The sequence below is a fragment of the Procambarus clarkii genome, chromosome 89 (assembly GCF_040958095.1).
Source record: "Procambarus clarkii isolate CNS0578487 chromosome 89, FALCON_Pclarkii_2.0, whole genome shotgun sequence".
Lineage (NCBI taxonomy): Eukaryota > Metazoa > Arthropoda > Malacostraca > Decapoda > Cambaridae > Procambarus > Procambarus clarkii.
In genome coordinates, this window is record NC_091238.1 from 8,482,844 (window position 1) to 8,503,742 (window position 20,899).

Genomic DNA, 20,899 nt, shown 5'->3' on the forward strand with positions numbered 1-20,899 from the left:
TTATAACAGTACAGCAGAAGTAATTTTAGCTAAATAACAAGAAAACTACAATTTTCTTTAAGTTTATACATGGCGGATATGAGCAGTTAAACAAGTTGGTCAATAATCAATATTGTTTGAAAGTAGCAGAACATAGGTTGCCATTCAGGAGGTAAGGAAGGTTACACGGAGTTTATTAGGTAGTACAGTACTTAGTTTTCTCTTAAACTGGATGAGAGAGAGAGAGGCATGGCCGTCGGCTGGGAGGAATGGTCGCTGGGAGGCATGTTCGCTGGGACGTATGGTCGCTGGGACGTATGGTGGCTGGGACGTATGGTCGCTGGCAGTGTTGAGAGGCTGGTGAGGGTCGGGAACACAACACCCAAGTGGATGTGTGGCAGAGAGGAGGAGGAGGAAGGGAAGAGAGAGAGGGAGGTTCATGTACAGAAGAGGAGTGAGCCATGGCGGTGCGATGGAGTAGTGAGAATGTTGTCGCCGAGCACAGAGATCTCCAGGTAAGCCTTCACTGTCCTCCAGTCCTGCGTCTGTGGCTCCCTGTAACAGTCCTGCGTCTGTGGCTCCCTGTAACAGTCCTGCGTCTGTGGCTCCCAGTAACAGTCCTGCGTCTGTGGCTCCCTGTAACAGTCCTGCGTCTGTGGCTCCCTGTAACAGTCCTGCGTCTGTGGCTCCCTGTAACAGTCCTGCGTCTGTGGCTCCCTGTACCAGTCCTGCGTCTGTGGCTCCCTGTACCAGTCCTGCGTTTGTGGCTCCCTGTACCAGTCCTGCGTCTGTGGCTCCCTGTAACAGTCCTGCGCCTGTGGCTCCCTGTACCAGTCCTGCGGCTCCCTGTACCAGTCCTGCGTCTGTGGCTCCCTGTACCAGTCCTGCGTCTGTGGCTCCCTGTAACAGTCCTGCATCTGTGGCTCCCTGTACCAGTCCTGCGTCTGTGGCTCCCTGTACCAGTCCTGCGTCTGTGGCTCCCTGTACCAGTCCTGCGTCTGCGGCTCCCTGTACCAGTCCTGCGTCTGTGGCTCCCTGTAACAGTCCTGCATCTGTGGCTCCCTGTACCAGTCCTGCGTCTGTGGCTCCCTGTACCAGTCCTGCGTCTGTGGCTCCCTGTACCAGTCCTGCGTCTGTGGCTCCCTGTACCAGTCCTGCGTCTGTGGCTCCCTGTACCAGTCCTGCGTCTGTGGCTCCCTGTACCAGTCCTGCGTCTGTGGCTCCCTGTACCAGTCCTGCGTCTGTGGCTCCCTGTACCAGTCCTGCGTCTGTGGCTCCCTGTACCAGTCCTGCGTCTGTGGCTCCCTGTACCAGTCCTGCGTCTGTGGCTCCCTGTAACAGTCCTGCGTCTGTGGCTCCCTGTAACAGTAATGAGTCTGTGGCTCCCTGTACCAGTCCTGCGTCTGTGGCTCCCTGTACCAGTCCTGCGTCTGTGGCTCCCTGTACCAGTCCTGCGTCTGTGGCTCCCTGTAACAGTCCTGCATCTGTGGCTCCCTGTACCAGTCCTGCGTCTGTGGCTCCCTGTAACTGTCCTGCGTCTATGGCTCCCTGTACCAGTCCTGCATCTGTGGCTCCCTGTACCAGTCCTGCGTCTGTGGCTCCCTGTAACAGTCATGCGTCTGTGGCTCCCTGTACCAGTCCTGCGTCTGTGGCTCCCTGTAACAGTCCTGCGTCTGTGGCTCCCTGTACCAGTCCTGCGTCTGTGGCTCCCTGTACCAGTCCTGCGTCTGTGGCTCCCTGTACCAGTCCTGCGTCTGTGGCTCCCTGTACCAGTCCTGCGTCTGTGGCTCCCTGTACCAGTCCTGCGTCTGTGGCTCCCTGTACCAGTCCTGCGTCTGCGGCTCCCTGTAACAGTCCTGCGTCTGCGGCTCCCTGTACCAGTCCTGCATCTGCGGCTCCCTGTACCAGTCCTGCGTCTGTGGCTCCCTGTACCAGTCCTGCGTCTGTGGCTCCCTGTAACAGTCCTGCGCCTGTGGCTCCCTGTAACAGTCCTGCGCCTGTGGCTCCCTGTACCAGTCCTGTGGCTCCCTGTACCAGTCCTGCGTCTGTGGCTCCCTGTACCAGTCCTGCGTCTGTGGCTCCCTGTACCAGTCCTGCGTCTGTGGCTCCCTGTACCAGTCCTGCGTCTGTGGCTCCCTGTACCAGTCCTGCGTCTGTGGCTCCCTGTACCAGTCCTGCGTCTGTGGCTCCCTGTACCAGTCCTGCGTCTGTGGCTCCCTGTACCAGTCCTGCGTCTGTGGCTCCCTGTACCAGTCCTGCGTCTGTGGCTCCCTGTACCAGTCCTGCGTCTGTGGCTCCCTGTACCAGTCCTGCGTCTGTGGCTCCCTGTACCAGTCCTGCGTCTGTGGCTCCCTGTACCAGTCCTGCGTCTGTGGCTCCCTGTACCAGTCCTGCGCCTGTGGCTCCCTGTATCAGTTCTGCGTCTCCCTGTACCAGTCCTGCGTCTGTGGCTCCCTGTACCAGTCCTGCGTCTGTGGCTCCTTGTACCAGTCCTGCGTCTGTGGCTCCCTGTACCAGTCCTGCGTCTGTGGCTCCCTGTATCAGTCCTGCGTCTGTGGCTCCCTGTATCAGTCCTGCGTCTGTGGCTCCCTGTACCAGTCCTGCGTCTGTGGCTCCCTGTACCAGTCCTGCGTCTGTGGCTCCCTGTACCTGTCCTGCGTCTGTGGCTCCCTGTACCAGTCCTGCGTCTGTGGCTCCCTGTACCAGTCCTGCGTCTGAGGCTCCCTGTACCAGTCCTGCATCTGTGGCTCCCTGTACCAGTTGTGCGTCTGTGGCTCCCTGTACCAGTCCTGCGTCTGTGGCTCCCTGTACCAGTCCTGCGTCTGTGGCTCCCTGTACCAGTCCTGCGTCTGTGGCTCCCTGTACCAGTTGTGCGTCTGTGGCTCCCTGTACCAGTTGTGCGTCTGTGGCTCCCTGTACCAGTCGTGCGTCTGTAGCTCCCTTAAACAGTCCTGAATCACTGTGGCTCCCTGTAGCAGTTCTGCTTCACTGTGGCTCCCTGCATTAGTTTTGCCTCACTGTTTCTCCCTGTCGCAGTTCTGCATCACTGTGGCTCCGTTTAGCAGTTCTCTATCCTGTCCTGCTACAGGGAGCTTCACTGTGGCTCCCTGTAACAGTTCTGCTTCACTGTGGCTCCCTGTACTACTACTGCTTCACTGTGGCTCCCTGTAGCAGTTCTGCTTCATTGTGGCTCCATGTATCAGTTCTGCTTCATTGTGGCTCCCTGTAGCAGTTCTGCTTCATTGTGGCTCCCTGTAGCAGTTTTGCTTCACTGTGGCTCCCTGTGCCAGTTTTGCTTCACTGTTGCTCCCTGTGCCAGTTTTGCTTCACTGTGGCTCCCTGTATTAGTTCTTCTTCATTGTGGCTCCGTGTAGCAATTCTGCTTCATTGTGGCTCTTTGTACTAGTTTTGCTTCACTGTGGCTCCTTGTACTAGTTTTGCTTCACTGTGGCTCCCTGTGCCAGTTTTGCTTCACTGTGGCTCCCTGTGCCAGTTTTGCTTCACTGTGGCTGCCTGTGCCAGTTTTGCTTCACTGTGGCTGCCTGTGCCAGTTTTGCTTCACTGTGGCTCCCTGTGCCAGTTTTGCTTCACTGTGGCTCCCTGTGCCAGTTTTGCTTCACTGTGGCTCCCTGTGAGAGTTTTGCTTCACTGTGGCTCCCTGTGAGAGTTTTGCTTCACTGTGGCTCCCTGTGCCAGTTTTGCTTCACTGTGGCTCCCTGTGCCAGTTTTGCTTCACTGTGGCTCCCTGTGCCAGTTTTGCTTCACTGTGGCTCCCTGTGCCAGTTTTGCTTCACTGTGGCTCCCTGTGCCAGTTTTGCTTCACTGTGGCTCCCTGTGCCAGTTTTGCTTCACTGTGGCTCCCTGTGCCAGTTTTGCTTCACTGTGGCTCCCTGTGCCAGTTTTGCTTCACTGTGGCTCCCTGTGCCAGTTTTGCTTCACTGTGGCTCCCTGTGCCAGTTTTGCTTCACTGTGGCTCCCTGTGCCAGTTTTGCTTCACTGTGGCTCCCTGTGCCAGTTTTGCTTCACTGTGGCTCCCTGTGCCAGTTTTGCTTCACTGTGGCTCCCTGTGCCAGTTTTGCTTCACTGTGGCTCCCTGTGCCAGTTTTGCTTCACTGTGGCTCCCTGTGCTAGTTTTGCTTCACTGTGGCTCCCTGTGCCAGTTTTGCTTCACTGTGGCTCCCTGTGCCAGTTTTGCTTCACTGTGGCTCCCTGTGCCAGTTTTGCTTCACTGTGGCTCCCTGTGCCAGTTTTGCTTCACTGTGGCTCCCTGTGCCAGTTTTGCTTCACTGTGGCTCCCTGTGCCAGTTTTGCTTCACTGTGGCTCCCTGTGAGAGTTTTGCTTCACTGTGGCTCCCTGTGAGAGTTTTGCTTCACTGTGGCTCCCTGTGCCAGTTTTGCTTCACTGTGGCTCCCTGTGCCAGTTTTGCTTCACTGTGGCTCCCTGTGCCAGTTTTGCTTCACTGTGGCTCCCTGTGCCAGTTTTGCTTCACTGTGGCTGCCTGTGCCAGTTTTGCTTCACTGTGGCTGCCTGTGCCAGTTTTGCTTCACTGTGGCTCCCTGTGCCAGTTTTGCTTCACTGTGGCTCCCTGTGCCAGTTTTGCTTCACTGTGGCTCCCTGTGCCAGTTTTGCTTCACTGTGGCTCCCTGTGCCAGTTTTGCTTCACTGTGGCTCCCTGTGCCAGTTTTGCTTCACTGTGGCTCCCTGTGCCAGTTTTGCTTCACTGTGGCTCCCTGTGCCAGTTTTGCTTCACTGTGGCTCCCTGTGCCAGTTTTGCTTCACTGTGGCTCCCTGTGCCAGTTTTGCTTCACTGTGGCTCCCTGTGCCAGTTCTGCCTCACTGTGGCTCATTGTATTGGGGTACTGTCAAATCATACACAGACATTTTGACAGCTTGTTTTTGTAATTGTTAAAACCACATACTGAATATTACTATGTAATGTTAGTTTGGGTTAGGTTAAATTTTCAAATGTGTTCATGAACCGTCTGTGATAGTGTCCTGTACTCCATGTATCAGTCCTTATATCTTGGCGCCTTGAACCAGTAGTATTACTCCATTTGTTGCTTGGTTACTTGTGGTATGTACTCTGCTGGTAAGCAGTAGAAATAAACACTGATGACTGGAGTTTTATTTTATAAACTCACCGAACAATTATGCCCATGATGTCAGAGGCCCAGGTGCTCTGTGACTGACGGGTGTCTAACTCGCTGCGGTTGGAAAAGACCCCACCACTTGGCAACACAACCCATAGATGGCCCTTTTTGACAACAGAAGTGTCAGTCCTTTGTGGTTGGTTCCTCTAAGAAAAAAGAGGAAGAGATGCAGATTGGAACGGGAACGTCGTTCCCTATACTGTATAGGCGAAGAAAACGAATCGAGGAACAACTTGAGTCGCACCCTATCTCAAGAACGGCGAAGAAGGTTAGGTAGAGAAATAGAAACAATTGAATGGAAGCTACAAGAATCATACAAAACCCAGGAGAGGCAAAGAGAGCAAAAGGCCATCAGTGAAATAGAAAGAAATCCGAAATATTTTTTCTCCTATGCAAAATCAAGATAAAAAACCACATCTAGTATCGGGCCCCTGCGAAAGGGAGATGGAACTTTCACCGATGACAACAAAGAAATGAGCGAGCTACTGAGGACGCAGTACGACTCTGTTTTCAGCGAGCCATTAAACACACTAAAGATTGATAACCCAAATGAATTTTTCATGGATACGATACCAACATCAAATCATATAGCAGACGTCACCCTATCCCCACTGGATTTTGAAGAAGCCATAAACAGTATGCCTATGCACTCTGCACCAGGCCCGGATTCTTGGAACTCCATATTCATAAAGAACTGTAAAAAACCACTATCGCAGGCCCTCCACATTCTGTGGAGACAAAGCCTAGATACTGGCGTTATTCCTGATATACTAAAAACAGCAGAGATAGCACCACTTCATAAAGGAGGAAATAAGGCAGAGGCAAAAAATTACAGACCGATAGCGCTAACATCGCACATCATAAAAAATTTTGAGAGAGTGCTAAGAAGTAAAATCGCAAAATACATGGAATCACAGCAACTCCATAACCCCGGACAACATGGTTTCAGAACAGGGCGCTCTTGCCTGTCGCAGTTGCTGGACTACTATGATATGGCATTAGATGCTATGGAAGACAAACATAACGCGGATGTAATTTACACAGATTTCGCAAAAGCTTTTGATAAATGTGACCATGGTGTTATTGCACATAAAATGAGTTCAAAAGGAATTACCGGAAAAATAGGCAGATGGATCTACAATTTCCTGACCAACAGAACCCAATGTGTAATAGTCAACAAAATCAAATCCAGCCCATCAACCGTGAAGAGCTCAGTCCCCCAGGGTACTGTGCTTGCTCCAGTACTTTTTCTCATCCTCATTTCGGACATAGACAAGAACACAACCTATAGCACTGTATCATCCTTTGCAGATGACACTAGGATCTTCATGAGAGTAGGCAACATAGAGGACACGGCAAACCTCCAGTCAGATGTAGATCAGGTCTTTAGATGGGCTACAGAAAATAATATGGTGTTTAACGAAGATAAGTTCCAGCTCATGCGCCATGGAAAAAATGAAAATATAAAAACGGAAACCGCGTACAAAACTCAGGCAAATCATAACATAGAACGAAAAGGCAATGTAAAGGATCTGGGTGTACTCATGTCGGAAGACCTTACCTTTAAAGAACACAATAAAGTAGCCGTCACAACTGCAAGAAAAATGACAAGTTGGATAACAAGAACTTTTCACACTAGAGATGCTATACCGATGATGATACTTTTCAAAACGCTTGTGCTCTCTAGAGTAGAGTACTGCTGCACAATGACAGCACCTTTCAAAGCTGGAGAAATTGCTGACCTGGAGAGCGTGCAGAGATCCTTTACTGCTAGAATCCACTCAGTAAAACATCTAAACTATTGGGACCGACTAAAGAGCCTAAAACTGTACTCCCTTGAGCGCAGGCGGGAGAGGTACATAATAATTTACACGTGGAAAATATTAGAGGGGCTGGTCCCAAACCTGCACACAGAAATAACATCACATGAGACCAGAAGACATGGCAGGATGTGCAGAATACCCCCGTTGAAAAACAGAGGTGCAACTGGTACTCTGAGAGAGAACTCTATCAACATCAGAGGTCCGAGACTGTTCAACACGCTTCCACTACACATAAGGGGCATAACTGGCCGACCCCTCACAGTGTTCAAGAGAGAACTGGATAAGCACCTCCAAAGGATACCTGATCAACCAGGCTGTGACTCATACGTCAGGCTGCGAGCAGCCGCGTCCAACAGCCTGGTTGATCAGTCCGGCAACCAGGAGGCCTAGTCGACGACCGGGCCGCGGGGACGCTAAGCCCCGGAAGCACCTCAAGGTAACCTCAAGGTAAGGTTATTAACCCACCAATTAAGGCATCTGGGCTTCTGATGTCATGAGCATAGTCAGGTGGCCCATGATTGGCAGGTGTCTAACCGACCTCTATTTAAAGGACTGACACTAGTCCTACCTCTGTGGCTCTTTGTACTAGTTCTGTTTTACTGTAGCTCCTTGTACCTCTGTAGCTCCTACCTCTGGTTCCTTGTACCATCCTACCCCCCCCCCCCCCTGTAGTTCCTTGTACCATCCTACCATCCTTGTGGCTGGGTCATTCCATCTCAAATCACCAACAAGTCACCTATGGTTCCCACTCGACCCTCTCCAAATGCCATGAAATTTTGTAGTAAGATAGCCCTAGACCCCAAATGACACTTTGCAAAATATTAGAGCTCAATCTGCTTTGGTTCTTAAATAACAGGTCCGTATTCAATGGGCTCTTGTCCCGTTAATGCGTAAGTACCACAAAAAGACCAACTTTGACCCTTTGTTAAATCACTTCTATTGCCTGTAGGAGTGTGAAATTTGACATACCAGGACGACTTTTGGTGTTGAATAACGTAGTGTAATCGAAAAAGCAGTATGGGTGGCCATTCAGCTATCCATCCATGCTAAAATCACTGCCAAATTTTGTCGCGAGAAATTTGGACCCCAATTTGGAGACCACTTACTCATCAGCAAAGGGTCTAAATGCCATGATCTTTTGCAATGATGTGTAACAAGCACAATATTATGGAGTGATGAAATAGCAACTCTGTTGTATCCATATGTCAACCCATCCTCCGAATTGACAGTACGATTTAATACTAAGTGTAATAAGTACACTTTCTTACTGACATAAACAGTGCATAATTGTACTTAGGGGCCTCTTACATTTACCCAACTCCCTCCCCTGATTTAATTCTCCTCGTTTTCTGTTAAGAGACTCAGAATTTTAGGACGAAGATTTCATCTTCAATTGGTTATACACAAGTTTTAAATATCAGGAATTTCTTTTTCAGGTTTATTAAACAACATAGATTTTATGCAAAATTTTAAAATATCCTGAGTTAATTTACAATTTATTGATATATTTTAGTTTTGTTTTATTAGTTTTATAAAACTGTAATATCAATATAGCTATAAGTTCAGTACTAATTGTAATTAGGAAGCAATAAAATTATTATCTTCAAAAACTAAGACGGTTAGGTGAGGTTGTGGTTTTCTATTCAGTTTTTCAGGTAAACTCAAATATTCACAATATATTTGACAGTACGATTTAATACTAAGTGAAAATAAGTACAATTCCTAACTGCTATGAATAGTACATAATTGCACTTAATTGTCTTCTTACATTTACCACCCCATTTTTGGAGGACAGGCTGCATATGTCCAGAGGTGGCCCACTTGAAAGTTGGCCAAAAAAAATTATGTGCAAAACTAGCTAACTTTCAAGGCAAAATACCTCAATATGCATCATTCCCAATTTGGTTTTGAATGACACCATTGGATAGAGCAGATTTTTCTGTACAGAAGTAACTTTTATTTAGGTTAGGATCTGAATTCCTAGTTCAGCCAGAGGAGACTGAAAATGACATACCTTGGTGAAATATTGAACAAATCTAATTATGTACCATCCTACCCACCCAGCAGCTCCTTGAACCATCCTACCCACCCTGCTGCTCCCTGTACCATCCTACCCTCCCTGCTGCTCCTTGTACCATCCTACCCACCCTGCTGCTCCTTGTACCATCCTACCCACCCTGCTGCTCCTTGTACCATCCTACCCACCCTGCTGCTCCCTGTACCATCCTACCCTCCCTGCTGCTCCTTGTACCATCCTACCCACCCTGCTGCTCCTTGTACCATCCTACCCTCCCTGCTGCTCCCTGTACCATCCTACCCACCCTGCTGCTCCTTGTACCATCCTACGCACCCTGCTGCTCCTTGTACCATCCTACCCACCCTGCTGCTTCTTGTACCATCCTACCCACCCTGCTGCTCCTTGTACCATCCTACCCACCCAGCAGCTCCTTGTACCATCCTACTGTAACGGTTCTATTGTTACGTAAAGTATGGTGACAAATAAACACAGACACTAAGATACTATATATATATTTGGTCGAATATACAGAAGTACACAGGTGATACTTTGGTGTGAGTTGAGCGCACTGAGCGTCGGTACAGTATCTCGCAAGTGTCTGCTCTAGACCACACTTGAAAGTAGACTAGCCAATGTTCGCTACTCCGCTGCTTATATGCTCGGGCAACACCTCACCGTGTTGCCCGGGCACCGCCTCACCTCATTCATCTCCAAAGGTTGACAGGAATATTAACAATGCATTTGGAGCGAGTATTATATTGGGATAATCTACTCGCTACAGAACTCCCCCTCCCAGGGGATGAAAGGAAAAATACTTGATCAAGGAACTTAGCTGGTCGGTGAATTGTACGCCCTGCTCGCGTTACATAACCATCAAAGTTAACTTCCTCCTCTTCACTGATGTCATCTAACTGGGGTTGTAGGGTGGGAGGTCGTACAGGATCGTCCGTCGTCGTAGGATCAGGTTGTGGTGCGGCTGGTAACTGGGGTTGTAGGGTGGGAGGTCGTACAGGATCGTCCGTTGTCGTAGGTGGCGGTGCTGCTGGTAACTGTGGTCGAAAAGTGAACTGCGTAGTCGGCGGATGTGTCTCTGGAGGGATGTCTGGGGCAGCGTCACAGTGTGCTGGTTTAAGGCGATCGATGGAGATGTTTACCCGCTGTCCTCGGCGTTCAATGGTGAAGAACTTCGGTGTTCGAGAAACCACTTTAAATGGTCCTTCGTAAGGTGACTGTAGAGGGCGTCGAACAGCGTCGACTCTTACAAACACGTGTTCAGTTGTGTGGAGCTCATGAGGCACATATGTAGCACGAGTTGTCGGTTGGCGTGGTGGTGTAGGCCGAATGTTTGTCATGGCCGCCCGTAATTTCTGGACAAAAGTGGGGTCTGGGGGTGTGATAAGTGGCGTTGGGGTTAAGAATTCGCCCGGAAGCCGCAAGCTAGATCCGTATACTAAGTCTGCTGCCGAGAATCCACTGCCCTCCTTCGTGGCCGAACGGATGCCAAGCAAGACTAATGGAAGGTTGTCGATCCAATCATCAGGGCGTGCTTGAGCTCTTAGGGCAGCTTTTAGTTGTCTATGAAAGCGTTCTACCATTCCGTTCGACTCAGGGTGGTATGCTGTGGTTCGGTTATGTGTGGTGCCGAGGAATTCCATAAGTTCCTTCCATAGATATGATTCGAACTGTCGTCCTTGGTCGGTGATGATGACAGAGGGGCTGCCAAAACGGGCGACCCATCCAGAGAGGAAAGCCTGGACCACTGACTCAGCTGAGATGTTGATTAATGGGATTGTTTCCGGCCATCTGGAGAATCGATCGATGCAGGTGAGTAGATAAGAATATCCTCTTGCCGACGGTAATGGTCCAACGATGTCTACATGCACCACCTCGAAACGGTCAGAAGGTAACGGAAACTGTTGAAGAGGGCTCTTTGTGTGATGATGTGTTTTCGCTCGCTGGCACTGGAGACATGAGCGAGTCCATCGTCGAACATCGGCATTGATTCCTGGCCATACAACACGCTCCGTTAGTAGTTTCTGGGAAGCACGTACTCCTGGGTGTGCTAGGGAGTGAAATACTGAGAACGTTTTCCAGCGAAACTGGGCAGGAATGTAGGGCCTAAGTGCTCCCGTCCGTGAGGTGTCACAGATTATCCTTCCGCCACCTTCCATGGGAATCTCGATGAACCGGAGAGCTGTGTCAGATGTTCGTAATCGCTGCAGATCAGGGTCTTCCCGTTGGGCCTTACTGATTACACAATAGTCCACCTGAGCTGGGTTTGTCACGACGTGGTTTATGGTGGGTCGAGACAGTGCATCGGCTATGACATTATTAGTTCCTTTGACATGACGGATATCCGAGGTAAATTGGGAAATAAATCCCAGGTGGTTGGCTACTCGAGGAGAGTGAGCATCACCCTTGGCCGCCAGCGCATAAGTGAGAGGTTTGTGGTCTGTGAGGATGTGGAAGTTCCGCCCCTCGAGAAAGTGCCGGAAATGTTGTATGGCTGAGTAGATGGCGAGCAGTTCCCTATCAAAAGTGCTGTACTTCTCTTCAGTGGGTGACAGGCGCGCTGAAAAGAATGCAATTGGGCGCCATTCTCCTTCGACGAGCTGTTGTAGTACAGCACCAATTGCTGTGTTTGAAGCGTCGGTAGATAGATTGGTGGGAGCGTCAGACACTGGGTGTGCGAGCAAGGTGAATTCCGCCAGCTTGTGTTTTATGTCGGTGAATGCTGTCTCTGCCTGGGGAGTCCACTCCAACGGAAGACGGGACGTGAGTTTCCGACCACGTAAGAGGTCGTATAAGTGTCGCAAGATGTCCGAACAATGTGGGATGAATCGATGATAAAAATTCACTACACCAAGAAATTCTTGCAACTTCTTTGGAGTAGATGGGCGCGGGAATTCCTTGATTGCCTCGATTTTCTTCTCTAGTGGTTGGACCCCTGCTGCTGACACACGGTGTCCCAAGAAATCCAGCTCTGGAACATGGAAAATACACTTCTCGGAGTTGAGCTGCAAGCCGAAGTTGCGCAGACGGGTGAGAAGGAGTCGGAGGTGTAGCAGATGTTCTGTTGGTGATGTACTGGCCACCAGCAGATCGTCAATGTAGGCGTAGCAAAAAGGAAGGTCCTTAACTACTTGGTCGATGAAGCGTTGGAATGTCTGGGCTGCATTCCGTAGACCAAAAGGCATCCGGACGAATTCAAACAGTCCAAAAGGTGTTGTGATCGCTGTTTTCGGAATGTCTGCCGGTTCCACAGGGATCTGGTGAAATGCCCGCACAAGGTCAATTTTCGAAAAAACGGTTGCGTTGCTCAATCCCTGTGAGAAATCCTGGATGTGTGGTATTGGGTAGCGATCCGGCAGAGTGCGAACGTTGAGAGCCCTGTAGTCTCCGCAAGGGCGCCATTCCCCTGGGGCTGTTTTCGGGACCATATGGAGAGGTGAAGCCCATGGACTGTTCGAAGGGCGGATTATTCCCGCCTCCTGTAGCTTATTGAATTCAGCACGTGCTACCGCCAGTCGTTCCGGTGCCAGGCGGCGTGGTCTGGCGAAGGTAGGTGCTCCAGTTGTAGTAATGTGATGCGTAATCGTATGTTGCACCTCTGGTCGAGGGCTGGCGGGTTGGGTCACATCTTTGAATTCATCCAGGAGTGCTTGAAGTTCCGTAGATGCGACTGGGGTGACGATGTTAACTTGTGTAGAGGTACTAGGAGAGGCTCGAAGTACTGCACCTGCGGGATCCACCATAAGTCGATGGTGTTGCAGGAAATCCCATCCAAGAATGGGTTGTTCCACATCCGCTATGAGGAAAGTCCACGTAAAGCGACCCAGAGAGGCGAACTCGAGAACCAGGGCGCGGGTCCCATATGTACGGACGGACGTACCATTGGCGGCTCGTAAGTCCAAACCAGGAGTACGGGTTGGTTTGACCAGTGGGGGAGGCAACACGCTAGCTGCTGCACCTGTGTCAACGAGGAAACGGCGTTTGGTTATGACGTCAGATATGTAGAGCAGTGTAGTGTTTGAAATGGCGGGGTCACTGGCCGTTAACAGTCCCCGCCGAAGTAGTTTCCCGACCAGGAACAAGGAGCCCTACAGTTGCGGGCTTGGTGTCCGAACTTCTGGTGGTAAGAACAAAGCTCTCCCCGACGTTCTCGCTGTCGCCTAGAGACTGATACTGGATTCGCATGGTACGTTTTCCCTGGGTGGAAGAAACGCCGGTTCTGGAGGACGTCGAGTTGTTGGGTGTCTGTAGTCTGCTGTGTATCACTGAGGTGGGACAGCGTAGCGTTATCAGACGTCGTATGAAGCCGGTCTGCCAGTGTAGCCAGCTGGGCTAATGGGGTGTCGTCAGCCATACTGAATAGGGCCGGTTGAATGTGTTTTGGACAGAGTTGTATCCACAGTGATCTCACAATCTCGCTGGGGGCTGGGCCAGTTGCAGTATGCATCACATACTGAATATGCTGCAGAAGCTGAGCTGGTGTTTTGTCTGCTAATCTTTTGTCAGTGAGGAGTTGGTCTCTTTGTTGAATGCGGCGTTTCATTGCTGCCTGTAGAAGAGCGGCCTTCAATGCAGTGTACGTCCTGGTGTCCGGTGATGGCGCGGTGATGACAACGGAGGCAGTGTGCATAGCCTCCGAGGGAAGTGTTGGCAGGGTACGGGCATATCGGGCTTTCTCAGTCGAAATTTCGTGAAGGTCGAAAATAGCCTCCATCTGCATGAACCAAAATTCTGGCTCATCTGTGTTGTATTTTGGAAACCTGGTAGATAAATTCATGGCGAAGATCTAGTTTGTGACTAGGTGTTCTTTTTCACTCACTGGGTCACCAATGTAATGGTTCTATTGTTACGTAAAGTATGGTGACAAATAAACACAGACACTAAGATACTATATATATATTTGGTCGAATATACAGAAGTACACAGATGATACTTTGGTGTGAGTTGAGCGCACTGAGCGTCGGTACAGTATCTCGCAAGTGTCTGCTCTAGACCACACTTGAAAGTAGACTAGCCAATGTTCGCTACTCCGCTGCTTATATGCTCGGGCAACACCTCACCGTGTTGCCCGGGCACCGCTTCACCTCATTCATCTCCAAAGGTTGACAGGAATATTAACAATGCATTTGGAGCGAGTATATTATTGGGATAATCTACTCGCTACACTACCCTCCCAGCAGCTCCTTGTACCATCCTACCCACCCTGCTGCTCCTTGTACCATCCTACCCACCCTGCTGCTCCTTGTACCATCCTACCTTCCCTGCTACTCCTTGTACCATCTTGTAATGATCTGGGGCTCAGATCATTAGTTCTCCCTTCTCCCCCCCTTTCCTTCTCCCCTCCTTCCTTCTCCCCTCCCCTTGGCCGTCATTCGTCTCCTCCTCTTCCCCACCCCCCTGTCGCCCATTTGTCAGGGTCAAGAGGTTGACCTGAGGGTGGTCTTGGATACCTTTGGCTTCCCCCACTCAACTTCCCCCACTCAGATTTTCCCCTCTCCATCCCCCTCTCATTCCCTCTCTTTCCCTCTCAGCGGTCCCTTCCCCATATGAGGCAGAGTCAAATGTCCCTACTCTTTATCTTGCAGGAGACAGGCTTGAACATAATTTATCAGTTTTGTAAACATTGCTCGCAGGTGCACTGGGACTCCATAGAGGCGCCTTGTTTCCCTTCTCATAGCTGGGGAGAGCTGATTCAATCTTCAGGAATTCATGTAGCTTTCCACGGCAGATCAGTGAAGGTGATTGGCCTGAGATAAGGGCCAAGTCCTTATTGGCCCTAGAGAGCCAGACCTCAGGCCTAAGTGTTAAATGGTTTGCCATTGCCAAAATAATGGGTGGAGCCCTGGGGCTGTATTAGATGGTGGGAGGAGTAATCCTTCCCAGCAATAAGCTAGTAAAACAAAATTTGATCAGTGTGTCTTGGGAGTGTATTGGAACTAAAGGGCCGCAAGCCCGTATCCTAGGGGCTGAGGGCAGCCATCAACATCTTGGCCTTAGTGCGGTTATTTAAGGTATAGTGCACTTGAGTTTCGTGTCCTCAGTAAATATCCATTGTGCCTCTAGGGGAATAGAATAGGGTATATGTTCAAATTGTCTTAATTTACATGTTTCATAAAATAAATTGTATAACTTGTCCAGTGGTATTCACTTAACTCCCCTTTGATATATTATGCTACTTTGTCATTTTTTGGTGTTGAATTGGAAACCCCCATGTTCTCCTACAATTAATAGATACTAAAGTTGCCCTTGGATTTAAATATGTAACGTAAATTAAACAAACTAATTTCCCCACATTATTACTGAAATTCATACTTCCCTGGGAGTCCCATGATTACTGATTCCTTGCCTTCCTGGGGGATCGGTGATAGAGACATTCAGGTATGGTTGGTCGGGAAGGTGGTGGCAGTGTTTAATGAGTTTTGTTATTGTTTTTTTTTAACTAATAACCCTTGTCCTTGATGTATCTTCCTCATTTAATATTCCTCTTATATACGTGGCCGTCCAGTGAGGGGTCATACGGGACTGTAACAGTGTTGAGCTGGGGTATTGAGTGAAGAGAGAGAGATTTACAACACAGAGCGTGCAGAACGATTACGAGAGATCACAAGATAACAGGGTTAATACTGTGGAACATTGGGTTATATGGGTCTCAGATCATTACAATCTTACCCACCCTGCTACTCCTTGTACTGTCCTACCCACCCTGCTGCTCCTTGTACCGTCCTACCCTCCCAGCGGCTCCTTGTACCGTCCTACCCTCCCAGCGGCTCCTTGTACCATCCTACCCTCCCAGCGGCTCCTTGTACCGTCCTACCCTCCCAGCGGCTCCTTGTACCGTCCTACCCTCCCAGCGGCTCCTTGTACCGTCCTACCCTCCCAGCGGCTCCTTGTACCGTCCTACCCTCCCAGCGGCTCCTTGTACCGTCCTACCCTCCCAGCGGCTCCTTGTACCGTCCTACCCTCCCAGCGGCTCCTTGTACTGTCCTACCCTCCCAGCGGCTCCTTGTACCGTCCTACCCTCCCAGCGGCTCCTTGTACCGTCCTACCCTCCCAGCGGCTCCTTGTACCGTCCTACCCTCCCAGCGGCTCCTTGTACCGTCCTAGTCACTCTGCGGCTCCTTTTAGCGGTCTTACCTCATGGTAACCCTTTCACCGCCCTGCACTTGTTACACCACTTTGTTCTGAAACATGATGGCCTAAAATGACATACTTTCTGAGTAACTCTTGATCTGCTATAATCTATATACTGTACCTGTACAGTAAATGTACAGCATACAAGAACATAACATAAGAGTGAAGGTAACTGTTGAAGGTCTATTGGCCCATTCGAGTCAGCTCCTATTTATATCTACCCAATCTTATTCATATATTTTTCAAACCTTCGGTAGAAACAATTGAGGGATCCTACTTCTATTATGTTACATGGTAATTTGTTCTACAAAACGGCAACCCTGTTACCGAACCAGTATTTACCCAGGTCTTTCCTAAATCTAAACTTCTTCAACTTGATAATCGACTTGATAATGGTCCAGGACGGACCGAAACGTCGTCGTCTCTTCACTTTCTAGTGCGTGGTTTGGGCAACATTTTTCAGCCATGTTATTGTGACTCCTCATCTGCTTAAACTTATCCAATTTATACCCATTGTTTTGTGTTCTATTTTGAGTTGATGCTTTTATTACGTTATTAATATCCCCTTTGTTATGCCCATTCATCCATTTGTACACCTCTACTATGTCACCCCTAATTCTTTGCCCTTGGATCACCTTAATATAGTTTGGAATATTATGAGATATAAGTTCTCTAAAATATGAAGTATTTCTTTACAGGCCAATGCTATGGCACTGGACTGGCGTGGTGAATACACTCTTCTAGCAGGGTAAGTACATTAATATACAGTACAGTATATGAGAAACTGCTATAGGTATACTGTATTGATCCATGTATTATTGTATTATTGATAAAGCAGCAGCAATTTATTTCCATCCTGGTAGTACAGTCGGATTCGTTCTCGACTCGCAGTTAGAAATTCCGTGTTTGAATTCCAGGTGGGACAGAAATAGTTGGGTGTGTTTCCTATCATCTAATGAACCTGTTCACCTAGCAGTAAATAAGTACCCAGGAGTTAGCTTGTTGTGGGGTTGTGTCCTGAGGAGGGTCAGCAGTTTAACCTTGGGAGATACCTCAAGATGAGCTTAACATGTGATACTCTATACACTGGTTGCTTGTTGCCCGACAAAATGATTTTTAAATTATTTGTCCAATTTATTATTGAAAGAATGAATTTGCATCTGATATTGTTACTGTGTAGCTCATTCCTTACTGTAACCCTATTTCCAAACATGTGCCTGTCTATTTCTATTCTAAAACTAAACATTCCATTTCATTTATTTGTTTCAAATTCTGTTTTGAGTTGATACTTAACACTATCGCGCACCCCACGAGCGCGCTGCAGACTTTGACGTCATGGCCCCAATGGTGCGGGCGAGCGTGCGGCGACGCCTAAATGTGTATACTCGTTTCAGTTTTCTCACCTTAATTCTGTTGCTACATCGTTTGTTTTGGTATCATTGTGTTCACAATTAAATTCCCTACAGGTGTGTATAAATATAATGTCCAAAAGCCTGGCGTGACTCCCAACAGCAAAGCATAAAGTCGGCAAAAGTTACCTGTGAGCACACAAAATCAGTAAAATGTGCATACTCGTTCCATTTTTCTCACCTTAATTCTCGTGCTACGTCGCTCGTTTTGGTATCATTGTGTTCGCAATTAAATTCCCTACAGATGTATATGAATATAATGTACAAAAGCCTTGAGTGCTTCCCCGCAGAAAAGCCTAAAATTATCCGTGAATGAGCACCAATTTGTATACTGCAACCTAATGTGTATATTCGTTCAGTTTGATTACATCAATTTTCGTGTTACGTCTTTCATTTTGGTATCAAATTGTTCGCAATAAAAAGGCGCGTATTTTAAAACTAGTCCCATAATAATAGAGCAATAACTGGAATTTTAACATATATTTTAATTCTGGAAGCTCATCATCACAAAATTATTTATATCTTTCCAGTGTTCTGACATAAATTTTTGTGTTACATCTTTCATTTTGGTATCAAATTGTTTGCGACATAAAGGCGCGCATTTTAAAACTAGTCCCAACATAATAGCACAATAAATAGAATTTTAACAAATATTTTAAAATTTTGACCAAAAACCTATTTATAATCATATAAGTGTCCGGACATCAAGTTTCATGTTACATCTTTCATTTTGGTATCAAATTGTGCGCATTCTAAAGGCGCTTATTTTGATACTATTCCTAGGTCGATTGGATAAAAAATGAATTTTATACAAATATTTTTGTAGTGGACGCAAGTCCGGTCCAAAGTTAGAACTCAGGAGGAAAATAATGGACGAGAGTCCGGTCCAAAGTGACCGATAGTGTTAAGCATCCCGGTAGTATAGTTGGGTTCATTTACAACTCACTATCAAGAATTCCGGATTTGAATACCAGGTGGGACAGAAACAGTTGGATGCATTTCCTAGTGTGCGTGTTGTATCACCTAGTGTTTCTGTTTACCTAGCAGTAAATAGGTATCCTGGAGTTAGTCAACTTTGTGGGATTGCATCCTTTAGGGAAAGGGCAGTTAATAATTTGACCCTGGGGACCACCTCGAAATATAACTAACATGTACCATATGTATAAACTGGTGGCCTATTCCCCGACACAATAAGTTATTATTATTAACTTTATTTATTGTGTTCCTACTGAACTCCTTCATTCATTAACTGTAAAGAATGTAAATTTAGTGTTCTTTGTCACCTATATGAGTAAGTTTCTTAATGCTTGAAACAAACTTAATCATCCTTCTCTTCATAGCTGCACCAAAATTTTTCACACATGCTCTGTTGCCAATAAATATTCCCAGTAGTTCATATTCTTCATTAATCATTGTAAATATTTTACAGACGCCGGAATCTTGCACTTATATCCCTGGACAAACCATCCGAAGTTGTCAAGAGAGTTAGCAGGACTCGGCAAAAATATGATGTGACAGCTGCAGAGTGGAATCCAATTCAGTCCCAGGGACACACTTTTGTTCTTGCGGTAGGTTGGCAGACATGTTGATTTGATTAACTTTTTAGCGGTAATATTATGTTTATATTGCCTTCATGTTAAAGTATTTGTAACAGGAAAGGCTTTATATGAGTGTAAATTGTGTGAAGGTGAAAAACGTACTATCCATATAACAACTTATTCTACAGCATAATAAATTGTTTCACTTTTTCGTTTGTAGTTGTTAGCATACGTATTTATCTTTTGTGTGGTCACTTGTAGATGGAGGCTACATGAATAACCCCATGTATTGTGTGAAAATGGTCACTGTCTACTCTTCCCCAAAATATTCATGTGAAAGTGAAAATTAAGAATTTTTTTAGGGTACACTACAAGTTGAAGTACAGTACAGTAAATGCATTGCTCCAGTTAACTCCAGAATGGTGTCCATTGCTTCAGAATGGAATGGATACCATTCCTTTCCCCTCTCCCATCCTAAATCCTTATCTTCACCCTTTCCAAGGGCTGTTTAGTCGTAATGGCTTGGCACTTTTCCCTGATAATTCCCTCCCCACCAGTGAAGGTTTTGTCATGTTTTGCGGGAGGCTATATGATATTATTTTTTATGTACTGTATTGGGATTATATTTTTATATTTTATATTAATATTTTATAGATTATATTAAAATGTTATATAGATTATGTTGATTATACAATATTAGTATCCTGTACCTGTGTATACCGTATTCTGTAGATTGTTTGAGATCAGTGGTATAATATGGTGACCCCACTGCACTGCCCACTATTATATGGTGCAATCAGCATTACATCTGTGCAAGAAGAGATGGGGTCTTGGATCCCATCTTCCCCCCCCCCCCAAAAAAAAAATCTTTCCATTATATGTAAAAAATTTAATTTCTTGTTTTTTTGTTTAATACCTATAATCTAATTGTGCTATATTATTACTCTTTAGTAAAATGGTGTGATGATTAATGAATGTTTGCTATTACTGTATTTCAAATTTGATTTTGTGTGGTATTTTGGTTAACACGAGGCTTCAACAGTGGAATTAATTAAAAGTGAGCCCGAGACCAGTTGTGGGCTTAGTGGGACAACGTAATTACCCAAGTGTAGTTACAGGATGAGAGCTACGGTCGTGGTGTCCCGTTTTCCCAACACTCTTTGTCATATAACACTTTAAAATTACTGACACTTTTGGCCACTACCACCTTCTCACCTAACTTGTTCCAACTGTCTACCACTCTGTTTACAAAAGTGAATTTTCTTGTATTTCTCTGGCAGCTTTGTTTCGTTCGTTTAAATCTATGACCCCTTGTTCTTGAAGTTCTGGGTCTCGGGAATTCTTCCCTATCAATTTTGTTGATTCCTGTTACTATTTTGTATGTAGTGATCATATCGCCTCTTTTTTTCTATCTTCTACTTTTTGCATATTTAATGCCTCTAACCTCTCCTTGTAGCTTTTGTCCTTCATTTCTGGGAGTCACTTAGTGGCATGTCTTTGCACCTTTTCCAGTTTGTTGATGTGCTTCTTAAAATATGGGCACCATACAACCTCTGTATATTCCAGCTTTGGTCTAACAAAAGTCGTGAACAATTTCTTTAGTATTTCTCCATCCATGTATTTAAAAGCAATTCTGAAGTTAGAAAGTGTAGCATAGGCTCCTTGCACAATGTTCTTAACACTTTCGCGCTATCTGAATGCGCTGGCGCGTCCGGTTTCGTCTAACGTAAACGCATAGTGGACATAAAGTTATGTCAACTTTTAAAATATTTGTATAAAATTCAATTTTTATCCGATTTACTTTGGGTTTGTTTTAAACTGCGCGCTATGAGGCTCTCT

At 47.1% G+C, this 20,899-nt stretch overlaps 1 protein-coding gene across 6 annotated transcripts in view; it reads left to right on the top strand.

Moving 5' to 3' along the window:
• Positions 1-315: 315 nt before the first annotated feature.
• The window catches only part of Wdr59 (WD repeat domain 59), a 241,877-nt gene continuing 221,293 nt past the window's right edge, over positions 316-20,899 (top strand). For 2 of the 6 annotated variants that reach the window (XM_045767261.2, XM_045767260.2), the window contains exons 1-3: positions 316-494; positions 16,812-16,861; positions 18,952-19,090. In XM_045767261.2, coding sequence (XP_045623217.1) covers positions 441-494; positions 16,812-16,861; positions 18,952-19,090 — 243 coding nt within the window. In that variant the 5' untranslated portion in view covers positions 316-440. The remainder of the gene's footprint in view (positions 495-16,811; positions 16,862-18,951; positions 19,091-20,899) is intronic. The other 4 variants (XM_045767263.2, XM_069317936.1, XM_045767262.2 and 1 more) reach the window with 3 other exon arrangements.